Below are 13,805 nucleotides of genomic sequence, written 5' to 3'. Positions count from 1 at the left end.
TTAAAAGAGAAAATTTTTAGCTGGATCAAGAACAGAGAGGGAGAACAAGGAAAGAGAGACCATGATAAATGAAGACCCCATGGGAATAGGAAGAAGCAAAGTGCTAGAGAGGTCCCCAGAAATCCACAAAGATACCTCCACAAGAGACTACTGGCAATGGTCGAGAGAAAGCCTGAACTGACCTACTCTGGTGATCGGATGGCCGAACACCCTAACTGTTGTGATAGAACTCTCATTCAATGACTGATGGAAGCAGATGCAGAGATCTACAGCCAGGCCCCAGGTGGAGCTCTGGAAGTCCAACCGGCGAGAGATAGGAGGAATTATATGAGCAAGAGATATTGAGACCATGATTGAAAAAAGCACAGGGACAAATAGCTAAACTAGTAGAAACACATGAACTATGAACCAATAGCTGAGGAGTCCCCATGGAACTGGATACAGCCCTCTGGATAAGTGAGACAGTTTATTAGCTTGAACTGTTTGGGAGGCCTGCAGGCAGTGGGACCTGGACCTGTCCTTAGTGCATGAGCTGGCATTTTTGGAGCCTGGGACCTATGCAGGGACACTTTGCTCAGCCTAGGGGAAAGGAGGAGGGCATTGGATCTGCCTGGACTGAATCTATCAGGCTGAGCTGAATCTCCAGGGTAGTCCTTGCCCTGGAGGAGGTGGGAATCGGGGGGGGGGGGGGGGTGGGAGGGGGAAGGGGGGGGTAGGAACGGGGAATCTGTGGCTGATATGTAAAATTAAATTAATTATAAAAATTAAAAAAATAAAAATAAAAAAGATTGGGAACTTAACCCTAAAAAAAAAAAATTGCATATTATTGGCAATTTTGAGTTTGTTTTTAAAAGTTTTAAAAAGTAAAGTTGTTTCTAAATTATCCACTATCAAATTAGCATATCTGTCTTATTTTGTGATATTTGGAGGAATTTAAAATGCTGTCCTATCCTTTCAACAAGTTATTCTAAAAAAAATTTACTAAGCAAGTGTGTTTCCAGATCTGCTGTGCATATTGAGAAAATATATAAAAATGTTTATAAATCAAGACAAATACTAAATACTAAAAGTACTGTGTAATGAATTGGACTCTTAATTAGTTATTTTGCCTTCTTATTTTACTTTCTAAATATTTAAATTTTATGTTTATAGTGACTACCTACATCATCAGAGCTGTCTTTTTACTGATTGTATGCAGCCTTTGAATTTAGGTAGAAGAAATGTTTGTATTATATATGCTAGATATTACTAAAAATAAATTTCAACCTTTTATTTTTAGTCTAAAGTATAGAATAAACAAGTAAGAAACACTTTTAGAAGCAGTTTATCTCTACATGAGCAATAAGCTAAGTGTAGACCTTAATATTGGTTATATTTTTAATACTAATCTATTTTTGACTATTCTCTTAATCCAAATAATAATTCCCTTTAGAAATGCCACAGACTTAAAACCTCCAAAATACAGAAAACTGTATTTTCACCAATATGCAAATTGATGAGGGAGTTGTATGAATGTATGTGGGGGTGTTAGTCCTTCATATACCATAGAAAAAATTCAAAATCTTATGTTTTGTCACATCAGCCTTCAGAATATTGACACTGTAGTAATAATGCTAGTCACTGCTCACTGTGGCCAGCTAATTCATGGTCTGGTAGCTCCCAGCCTTCCTGGCCACCTCTTGCTCCTCTTTCCATTGGTTCCTGTTACTGAGCTTTTTCTTACTCGCCCTCTGCTGAAACAACTACTCTATTTCACTATCCTGATATCCTTCCTTCTGGTTCTTATGTGAGGCTCAAGGAGGACACCCTGCCTATTGTGTGTCATTGTCTTTGATAATCACTTTCTCAAAATTGTGGTCATTCCAAAGTGATAATTGTCAGGAAATAAACATAATATGTATTTGTGTATTATAAATAATTATGAAAAATACTTTATTTTAACTAATATTATATCACATAGTCATTCAACAATTTGCAAAAGAATGAAATTATTGATTGGTCTAATACATATGTATGTATATATATATTCTTTTATTGAAAATAGATTTTTTTTCATACATTATATTCTGATTACTGGTAACCTCCCCCAACTCCACCCAGTTCTTCTCCAACCCCCTTCCCATCCAGGTCCAAACTATCTCTGTCTCTCATTAGAAAACTAACAGACATCTAAATAATAACAATGAAATAATAAAACAAAAACAAATAAGTCAGGATGGGACAAAACAAACAGAAGTAAAAATGCCAAAGAAAAAGCACAAGAAACACATATAGACAAAGACACACATTTCCACACACAGGAATCCCATAAAAAACCACAAAACTAGAAGCCATAATACATATTCAAAGGACCTGTAAATTAACAAAAAAAAAAAAAATCCCTAACAAAACATTGTGAGACAAAGAACCTCCAAACAGGATGTTGAATTCAATTTGTGTTGGCCATTTACTACTAGGCATGGGGCTAAAAGTGGTTTGTTTCCCCATAAGGCTTCCTTGAAGAAAACTACTAATCTTTTTCAAGTGGTTATTAATTGGAACTAGCTTTGGGATTAGGGTTGGGGGTATGTGTCCACTTCTTTCAGCTCTAGGACCCCAACTAATGCAGACATGTGCAGGCTATGTGCATGCTACCTCAGTCCCTTGGAGTTCATATGTTCATGGGTAGTGCTGTGTTCAGAAGGCCTTGTTTCCTTGGTTTCTTCCATTCTCTCTGGCCCTGACATTCTTACTGCCTTCTCTTCTGTAGGGTTCCCTAAAGCCTGAGGGGAGGAATTCAGACATCCTATCAAGCAAGGCCATATGCAATATCACCATGAAGTCTAAACCAAAATGTAGACTATGGAGTCCTGTCTCCAGGGAGACTATAAAACTGTCAAAATTATGGAATCTTACATCAGAAAAGACCTAACTTGCAATTCTACGTGTGTTGAGAATTTGCATTTCTCTTATCAAAATTATTACATTCTCTAGGCAGAGGGAAGAGGTTTCATCTTGCTGACAATTTCAACTAATTCATTTTACAACCTGATTCAAGAGATACACACTTTACCAGTGAGTAACAAAATGCATTCATGAAATAAAGGCAAATGTTTTGACACATTAAAGCCCTAATGTGTACTTAGAATAAATTTTTTTCCTATTTCTGCAGGTAGATTTATGTGTTTCTTTATGAAAGACCATGAAAAAGCTGATGATCTAAGTATGTTTCATTCTCTCTCTCTTCAGACTTAGCTGGTAATTATCTTAGATTAACAGCTGAGTTTTTGGGCCCTTTCACGTTTTCTTTTTTGTGACTGCTCTCCTCAGAGACCCTTTTACATCCTGGTTCCTTAGGCTGTATATTAAAGGGTTGAGCATAGGTGTCACTACAGTGTAGAATACTGCAATGACCTTACCACCAGCCCTGGAGGACTTCGACTGGGGTCTCATGTACATAAAGATGGCAGTTCCATAGAATAAGGTCACAACTGTCAGATGGGAGGCACAGGTGGACAGAGCCTTGTGCCTCCCAGAGGCTGATCGCATCCTGAGAACAGAAAGAAGGATTCGGGCATAGGAAACAATAATAAGAAGGAAAGGGATGAACACAATGATTATACTGAACACAAAAACCACCATCTCAGTGAGTGAGGTGTCAGTGCAAGCCAGCCTCAGAACTGAAGGAACCTCACAGAAAAAGTGATTCAGGACATTTGGTCCACAGTAGGGCAAGCTCAAGGTGAGAACATTGATGACCATAGAACTCAGGAAGCTACTGGACCAAGAAATGGCTGCCAGTTGGACACAGGTGTTTTGATCCATAATAACAGTATAATGAAGAGGGTGACAAATAGCTACATATCTGTCATAAGCCATGACACCAAGAAGAACACATTCAATCATTCCAAAGGAGAGTGAGAAGTACATCTGGGTAGCACAGCTGGCAAATGGGATGGTCTTTTTACTCCCCACCATGTTGGAAAGCATCTGTGGGACATTGGTGGATGTATAACAGATGTCCAGAAAGGACAAGTTAGTGAGGAAGAAGTACATGGGAGTCTGCAGGCGAGGTTCTATCTGAATAATAGTGATGATGATGATATTGCCCACAACTGACAATATATAGAAAAGCAGGAATACAAAAAAGAGAACCAGCTGTACCTTGGGATCAGATGAAAGCCCTAGAAACACAAACTCAGTCACTGTGAAGTTTGTTTTCATATGACCCATCTTTTCAGGCCACCTTTAACAGAATCAGGCACTCCCCTGAAGACCAAGTTTCCAATTGGGCAGTATATTTTTGACCAGAGATTTAAGAAAATAGTTAAAGATCTTAGTGTTGAATTTTAGTATTCTGAACCTTAGTGCAATTGGAAAGCTGCGTTCAGCTTCTGGAGAGGGTTTTCAGACGACATCACAATGCTAATTCATAGTTCAATGTAATTAATCAGAATTATTGCCATTTCTAAAAGAGAATTTCATTTTGCCAGCCAAGAATTACCCTATGTTCTATTCTTTCTCCAAATCCTTTGTCATAAATCACCTACTTCAAAGACATACAATTCAGGATGGCAGGAGGGAATAGCATTCATAGAGACAGTAATGAATACTACTGCTCTGTGTGTGACCTACTGATCAGTAAGTAAAACCATGGTGGCAACATATGCCACCTCATAGTTCCCTGCTGTGTCTTACACTGCATAACTACCCTGACACAGAGAAGAACAAAGGCTGAAAACCAGTTGAAGTAGGCATAAGGCACACTGATAACTGGTTCTCCTCATTTCCCTATGTTCATACTGTGTGATAGAGAATGGACTTATTACATTTAAATGATAATAATACTAATAAACAGTAATAATAATAATAAATCATTTGTGAGAATTTTAAAGATTAAAGAAAATAATGTCTGAATAATTTTGTGTAGCAATAAGAAGAATACAAAAAATATCTAATTCTGGTAGTACCAACAAAATATGATGGTGCTACATTCACCTGGAATTCACATCTATGATTATAACCAGTGGAAATGAACAACTTTACTGAAAAGGATCTAAACATGTTAAAGTTAGTAGAACTTTTTACAGAGAGCTCCTTAGGCTCTTCCTATTTGCCTCTAGAATATACATAGTGTTATATTTGGCTCACCTCATTCCAGCCCATTTAAGAGAAATAACCTAGAAATACATGAGATAGCAAAGAAAGCTTGAGCACAGACACATTGCTGAGGAGTATCTGCTAACCATTCACCCATCCATTTGTCCATTCTGTTTTCATTTTCTCATCTTCTTGTTCATTTCTTCCTTTTGATATTATTTTGATACTTTGCATCAGATATCTGCACACTAGTAGATATAATAAATACTCTTGATTCTCTAAATGATTGTGTTGTCCATGGGAAGATATAAAGAATGAAGTCTTATGGTGCCTGAGGAAATGGAACATATGCTTAAGAAGCTTCTTCACAAAAACGTATTTACAGGTCATGAAATGACCACAGCTTGCAAAATACCCTTTTGCATGCAGTTTTCTTTAGAGGTATTTTAAATACTTATGTTTAAGTAAAGTTTTTTAGGTAAAATCGTGATTTGAAGTGATGTTAAGATATCTAGACTGTGAAGTCCAGAAACTAAATTAACGATGGACTTAGAAAGTGCTAAGTTACAGGTTTCTTTTCCTCTTAAGCAACAGAGGAAGAGGAGAGCAGGGGGAGGCTTCCAAGTTCCTTTGCAGATCCTCCAAAAAGCACTTAGACCTTATATTACAAACAAGAAACGTTAGTGTGGTTGTTAGAAGTGACTATAATGGCAACAGATGGTATCTATGGTTTCTCCAATAGATCAGATTTCTCTATGTATAACAGCATGATGAGACACAATCAGGAGAGTGGATGTCTAGGGCTGCAGAACTCTAAAGGGTTTGCTTTACCAAAGCTTTCCCCATGTGTCTGGCTCCTTCACTCACTGGCTGATAGGCCTTGCACATTCATATTATCAGTATGTGCCTTGTTGAGCTCATCTGTAGAACAAAACAAAGATATCATCTATTTCAAATATCTGATATATAACATACAAAACAAATGAGATAATGAATGCAAACATAAAACAAAAGCAGGCATTGATCATAAGTTTTCAATGCATGAAAACTCATTATGAAATCATTGTCCCATGATCCTTATTAAAGAACTCTTACATGCACAGAAAAAGAATTATTGGCAATCATAAAGGAAGACTAAGTCTTTGATACATGAAACACTTAAATGATTTGCATTTATATGATTTTACAATTTATTAATAATCTGAATTTTTGGGATAAATACAGAATATTTATTGGAAGCCCATACACATGTATAGGCATAGGCACACCAATGTGAATTTATACTAATAAAATCATATCAAACTTATAGTTGCATATATGTTAATATGTGTGTATACAAAATTGGGTAAAAGTAAAGGACATAATATTTTGAGTAAACTTCTAAACACTCTATATTTCAAAGTGTCAAATAATAGGAAAATCCCTTAATTCTTTCTTGTGCATATTTGCTCCAAGAGCATCTTTAGTCACTCAATGTCTTCAACTGCTACAAACATCTAGAAACTATGCAATTGCAGAGCTTTTGTGAATATAAATCAACTCTCTTCCTATCTGAACACACAGTTGTGTCTCTTTCACAAAGGAAAGAGGGAAGTACATTTAGAAATAAGAATAAAATCCAAAGTATGGAGCAAATTCATAAAAATGAGGATGAAGTTTCAGGAGAGTTTGCATAACTCCTTGTAGATTTCATATAGACATCACTATCAATACCTCATTAACTATATGACCTCCATTTGCTTCACAGGGCAGTGGCCACCATTACCCAATGTCTTTTCCCAACATACCTGCTTTGAAAACTGTTTATACAGTAGGCATGATTTCCTTCTTGCAATAACCAAGTTTTTTGTTTCTAAGAGCCTGTTCATGTTTGCTTATATTCCTCCAGCCCATGGCTTATAATAAGCACTATTAAATGCTGCAAAACTCCAATAAATCCTTACTTTTTCCTGTATTTGTCTTCATCTTAGATGAAGAGTAAACCTATTTTCATGATAGCCAAGATTTAGTAAAATATGTACTCAAGAAAAAGAATTACTTACCAGTGATAATTTTGCTTAATGCTCAATAACTCTTTAATTCAGTTAAGAAGCAGTTGAGGTGGCATGATGTTTAGAGATCAGAATGTGTGGCTAAACTACCATTTTCCCCAAGGAAGGTCCATTGGCATTATATACACACAAACCATTCTGCATTTATGCACTACAAAGTTAAGAACAGGTAACAAAAAGTCTGAATATCTTTACAATAAACTAGAAAAGTCTTATGCTCCATCATAAGTTCAATAACAAAATCTAATATTCAAATATATATGAAGATTACCTATGAACTTCAAATACATATGAACTCAATATGTTTTCTGATGTAATCAAGTTGTTTATCACTTATCTTTGATTGTTAGATTTGGTGGACATGAGGGTTATCTTTGATTTTTTTTTTGTAACTACTTCTTTCCAGGGATAATTTTTCAAAACAATATATTGTAGGGATTAAAAGAGAAAATTCTGGAAAAGAAAACAAGACTATGAATGATGAGCCCAATGCACAGTACCACATCATTTGAGCAAGCTGAATTTATTCTTGTCCTATGATAAATGAGAGTTATGTTAGTATTAATTAATTAAATATTATGAGATGATGTAGTATTGTTGCAGAATATGTCCAGAAGTTTAGCACGGCATTTAACAGAGAATTTTACAAATCACAGCAAATAATATTTTATAGACTCCAAGTTGACTCAATTTGCTACAAATATTGTTGTTCTTTTTATGATTATTTGTTTAAAGACAGAATCTCATGTGAATCGGCGTATCCTTAAGCATCATATCTAGCTGAAGTTGGCCTCGAGCCCCTGATCCTCATCTCTCTAGCTCTCAAGTGGTGTAATTATAGGCACACACTACTACATGCAGATTACTAAAATCTGAACTCAATATAATCATGCAATTAATGTTCAGCATGTTACTGTAAAGGCATTTATAGCCTACTTTGGCTCATATAAGCCTTGCTGTCAAAATGTATGCTTTCTTTTCATGGGTCATTAGTTTCTCAAAACTAAAATTTATTTTGTTAGAAATAAAACAGAAGAAGCAAGGTAGTTTAAGGAATAAGAAATAATAGAGATTACCTTAGAAAACATTTATGAGTGTAAGAAAAGTTAATCTACTTTAAAACCAACTTTCTAATGAATTTATCACTGATATGAAAATTATGCTGGAAAAATAATTACCATTTGAACAAATGTGGACACAGCATTAGTATTGCTTAAAAGTTAGATATAGATGTTAGATTACCATTTGCCAGGAATTGACTTCATGAACCATCTTGAATGAATTTTAAAGTGTGTAAAGGAAAGAGGAAAATGTGGAAGAGCTTAAAGCAACAAATATGTCTATGAAATATCATAAACATTTAAATAACTCTTGATGTTGAATAAAAGAAAGTACATAACTTCACCCATAACAGATCTTTTCTTTACTAAAAATGAAAATATGACATTATTTCTGCCTACTATGATCTTTATTACAGTTGTAAATACATAAATTTCATCTGATCAGAGAGACTATGAAATTTCTTTAGAAGATTACTTAAACACACACAATAATCTATATTTTATTCCTAAAAATCACCCAAATTACTTATTATAATTATTAATTTTATACCTCAAAATCTACTACAATTAAAGCTGTAGATAAAATGTGCTCCAAGTTATAAGAAATGCATGGAAATAATCTATGTTGTACCTGCCCTCTTCATGTATAAATGCAAACAAAAGGCTTTAAGGTACAATGCTGGTGAAATTCACGTACAAGTAAGCACAACTTCACAGAAATGATTTTGTAATGATAATACTACTAGAATGCAGTTCAGCCTTTTTATATAATGAAAGAAAAAGTTAGTGTAAACATAATGAAATTTCTAAATCATCTGAGTTCTTTATCACATTAGACAACTGAATTTTAAATTCTTAAGGGAAAATGTCCCAGCCCAATAATTAAAATTTAATTATTTGTACTGAGGAAATCCTGGCTGATGTGTTTGGTTATTGTCCTTCTCTTAGATATTTGTGCACATAATTTGCATAAATTTTTCCATTGTCAAAAAGGTGATCATTAATCCTTCAATCCCTGTGGTTCTAGGACAAGAGAACTAGTTTAAATTTAGAAATTCAATAATGTATCAATGTCAGAGAGACTTTACACAGCCTTGAACTAATCTAAATCCATGAAATAGGTTCTCCAAGAATCAAGAAACAGGTGATTGTGTATTATATAAACTAATGAAATTGTCAAAAGAGAAACCTATCATTTTATACAATGGCCCTAAGATTAATTTAAAACTTAAGTGAGTGCATACACAGGAACAGCAATACCTAAAAAAATGCATCCTCACATATCAAAGTGAAGATTAATTTTAAGAAGTCTATGACACTGTTCAGCTGCTGTGCAGTAAGAAATAAATGTAGAATTTCTGTGCACAGAAATGAAAATAATTGCATTTCTACTATGTGAATAAATTGAAAGTGTATTAGACTCCATTTGCATCTAAATTAGCTGGACTACCTGAAGAAACGAAAACCTTGTCTTACCAAATTTGAATATTATACAGCTATAGAATCAGCAATATGTATTCCAGCAGAAAGTTATCAGAGAAATACACTATAGAAACCCAAGATATAAACGTAAAGATCCTATATCCAATCTAACCTCCTTCTTATCATAGTGACCACTAAGATAGCAGATAAGGTTTTAATATCTATTGAACAAGAAAGACAATAGCTTTGGGGTAGAACCTAATTCCATGAACACATTGTATTTTGAAAAATTATGGTCAAGAGTTGGACCTGATGATACATACATACTATCAATACTGATACTTACCTGGTAAAAGCAAAAGGATTTGCTCAAAAGGATTTTGAGTTGGGCCTAATCTGAGTTACAAAGGAGAACTTAAGCTGTCATTCCTCACATAGCATAGTCTACCATGGGTTTTTGTGAGACAGGATCTCTCACTGGACTTGAATTCATCAAATAGTTACACTGGCTGCTCATCAAACCCCAGGAATCCATGTATCTACATAGTCCCAAGTGAGATTACAACAATGTTGCACCAGTCCAACTTTTTCACATGGGTTCTGGGGATTGATTTCAGGCCCTATTGCTTAGAAGGCAAGGGCTTTACCAAATAAGCCATCTCCATATCTAACTTACTGTCTTTTAATTATTTAAAAAAATGCTTCATGCAATGTATTTTGATCATATCCTCCACCTCCCACAAACCCTCTATGATCCTTCCTACCCTCTCCCACCAACATCATGTTCTTTTGCTCTCTTACTCTCACTCTCACTCTCTCATTCTCTCTCAAAAATCTAAGTCAAAATAAACTAACTTACAAACAAAAACCCAATAAAACACACAAAAAGTATACAAAAGGATGGAATCTCTGTTATATTGGCCAATACAAGGCATGGAGCTTGCCATAGAATGTAGATAATAATATACTCCATTGGAGAAAAACTAGTTTCATTTTTGTGGGATCCCACAGTGACTCCAGTTTGTGGCTTGACTCAAGGTCAGAGAGTTCAAGCTTGTCTTTATTCCTTAAGGCTGGATAATAGGATGTTTGGCCGAAATCGTGGTTGCCAGATGTCTTGATAATTAAGGAGGTGTTTATGCTTGTTTATTCCTTGAACCATGGTGTCCTTGAGAGGGGAAGGTCTTTTGCCCCCCTTTGCTTTGGGTATAAAAGGGCTGTGAGAAACAAACTCAGGGCAACTGTGGTACTGATTCAGAGCCCTCCTGAAGCTATCCTGTGTCTCTTTCTTTTTCTTTTATGTCTACATCTCTATTTTTCCTATCTGTTTTTTCTCAGTTCTCACTCCCCTATTCAGGACTGTTTGACATGTAGGGTGAGACCCGACATGTGGCATCTGGACAGTGGATCTGAAGACAGGGAATCCGGTGAAGGACACCGAAAGTTGAATTGAGTGCTCAGATATCAATGTAGAAGTACAGTGACTAACTCGGGAATAAATTGTATATATAGAGCAGGGTAATAATAGAAAGCTGTTTAAAGATGTTTTAAAAACCAGAGGAGCTAAAGATAGGGCTGCAACAAGTAAGGTTTGAGTTTGTGATTTTTTTTCTGTTTTTAGGTCTGAGAAAGCAGTTTGAAAGTGTGAATGTCTGGGTATGTCGTGTGGGTTTGAATGAGTGATGGCGTGAGTCTGAGTGAGTGATCTAGATATGCTGAGGATGCAGGCCTAAGTTAGGTCTAAAGTTGTAATATAACTAAGTCATAAAAGTTTTTTATGAGGTCTGAGAAATGTAGGCTTAAGGTATAAGAATTTGTGAAGGCTTAAAAGAAAGTAACTTAGGGTAGAGCAGGTATGCCCTTGGTTTGCCTTAGCATGGGACCTTGGAATCAGACACATGGAGGAGAACTAGAAAGCAGTCTGGGGCCGAGCACCCACCTCGAATCTAACAGTCCAAGAACAAGCAGTGGCTTCAGAAGCGACCACCACCAGCAGCAGTAGCAGCAGCAGCGGGAGCAACAGATGTCCCAGCGGGTGCCAAGAGAACCAGCTTGAGTAGCAGAAGTCTGCATGTGCCTTCTGCCATGAGGAAGCCATGAAAGGGAGAATACAGGCAGCCGGGGCGTTTGTGAGAACCAGACCAGCATGATTGGAAGCTGCTTTCCACAGCCTTGAGGAGCTGTAAAGCTGAAGGAGGCCTTGGACAGTGGCATTGTGGGAGCTGCTCAGGCTGATGGAGCCCAGATGCCCAGCAGCAAGGTGAAGCGCAGCCTTCATGCTGCCGGTGTGCATCCATGCAGCATCGGATGAGTGAGCAAAAGATGCAGGGCCACAGGCAGAGCAAGTAACAGAGCTGGGGTGCAGCAGCCGTGGCTGGGTTTCTTCCGGGACAGGGGTACTGAATGGAGAGGACCAAGGCAATGCTGAGCTGTGGCTCATAACAGTGGGGCAGCCGCTTGAGTTGGAGCTGCCAGAGAAGAGCCTGTGCGGCATGAGGCAGTTGAGAACCTTCAGGCCCCAGGACACCGGGACCCTGGACAGGCAGGCCAGCAGCAGAAGCATTGCAGGTGGCCTTGCAGCAGGCAAGTGCATGAGACCTCACCTCCCCAGCACCTTGCCTCAGATTCTTGACTAAACATGGGTGCATTTTTGATAAACCCAAAACTGAAAAACACAATGGGAATGGTTTGCACTATGGCATGGGCAGCATACAAGAACTTCAAAGCAGCTGGCAAACCGGGTCCTTATTTTGAGCTTTCAGTGAAAAATGTTAAGACTGGTATCAGAACTGGCTTTTTGATCAACTATGGTGACTCACAAACTGTTCTGTGTAGGAATGGAGAGGTCTGCTTTTCTACCCAGGCTCAAGATGCAGCTTTAAAAAATATTTTAAAAGGGAGAGTTATATTCTCAGTTACCACCCTCTTTATTTTAAATTTGTATATGTACTGATGAGTAGGATAAAGGTCTTGCTGCTGGTATTTTGTACTCAAGGACTGGAGCTACTCATACTTTTCACACCACAAAAACATTTTCTTGCCTCTTGATTTGGATCAAGTTATGAGAATTGTAATTTAACCAATTGTATGTACATTGTTAATAATCTAAGTAGAATTATGGTGTTAACCTGTTAATGCTAGTAACCTCTCTTATTTACAATGAAAGTATTACTGGATGAGAAAAGGGCTCACCTGAGAGGAATTTGGCATGATGCTAATGAATCCTTAGATTTGATGTGGTTACATTAGGAAATTACTGATTTAAATAAGGCAAAATTGGATTTTTGTGCAGCTAAAACTGCTGTAGACATCCTGGACCAATTTAAAAAAGCCATTCCATCTTAGTCATCCTTTACTCCTTATTTAGGAGGTATTGCAACCATGGGAACATGTGTATTGCTAGGGATTATTTGCTTACCTGTGATTATCAAGCTACTTGTGAACTCTCCGTGGAAAGCTGATTCAGAGCTGCATAGAATTAAGCTCCGCACCCTCCCATGAAATTTTCCAGAGGCTGGTAGTCAAAGATGGGTAAGTCCTTTTCACCATCTTTCATCTTAAGACAGGGCATGAATGATTGGACTCATGTACCAAAGACAGGTAAGACTTGTTGGTTTAAAAAGGCAACGTAAAATGGGCACAGTCATCTGAGATACAGAGGACCTTTAAAAAATAAATTTGAAAAGGAGAATTGTGGGGATCCCGTAGTGACTCCAGTGTATGGCTTAATTCCATCTTGACTCAAGGTCAAAGAGTTCAAGTTTGTCTTTATTCCTTAAGGCTAGATAACAGGATGTTTGGCCAAAAGCATGATTGCCAGATGTCTTGAGATTTAAGGAGGTGTTTATGCTTGGTTGTTCCTTGAACCATGGTGACATTGAGAGGGGGAGGTCTTTTGCCACCCCTTGCTTTGGGTATAAAAAAGTCTTTGAAAAATAAACTTGGGGCTGCTGTGCTATTGACTCAGAGCCCTCCTGAACCTATTCTGTCTCTCTGTCTTTTGCTTTTACGTCTACACCTCTGCTTTTCCTATCTGTTTTTTCTCAACCTTCAGCTCCCCTATTCAGGACTGTTTGTCAGGTCAGGAGCAACCTGACACATTTTCATAGTCAGTATCAATTACAAATAGATTCTTGGTTAAGGAGCAGGACTTTGTGTCCATTTACTTCCCTTTCTCCATTCTAGGATCTTG

The 13,805-nt window shown here is 37.1% G+C and overlaps 1 protein-coding gene across 1 annotated transcript; it reads right to left on the bottom strand.

The window, feature by feature from the left end:
- Positions 1 to 3,276: 3,276 nt before the first annotated feature.
- LOC131908203 (olfactory receptor 10A7-like) lies at positions 3,277 to 4,212 on the bottom strand. The gene has a single exon (XM_059259251.1). The coding sequence runs from the start codon at positions 4,210 to 4,212 to the stop codon at positions 3,277 to 3,279; it is 936 nt and encodes a 311-aa protein (XP_059115234.1).
- Positions 4,213 to 13,805: the final 9,593 nt, after the last annotated feature.

The sequence above is a fragment of the Peromyscus eremicus genome, chromosome 4 (assembly GCF_949786415.1).
Source record: "Peromyscus eremicus chromosome 4, PerEre_H2_v1, whole genome shotgun sequence".
Lineage (NCBI taxonomy): Eukaryota > Metazoa > Chordata > Mammalia > Rodentia > Cricetidae > Peromyscus > Peromyscus eremicus.
This window is presented reverse-complemented; position numbering and strand designations above follow the sequence as displayed.

What these genes read in the sequence shown, in the direction of transcription:
- LOC131908203 (XM_059259251.1), bottom strand. Translation starts at nt 4,212, where the DNA reads ATGGGTCATATGAAAACAAACTTCACAGTGACTGAGTTTGTGTTTCTA.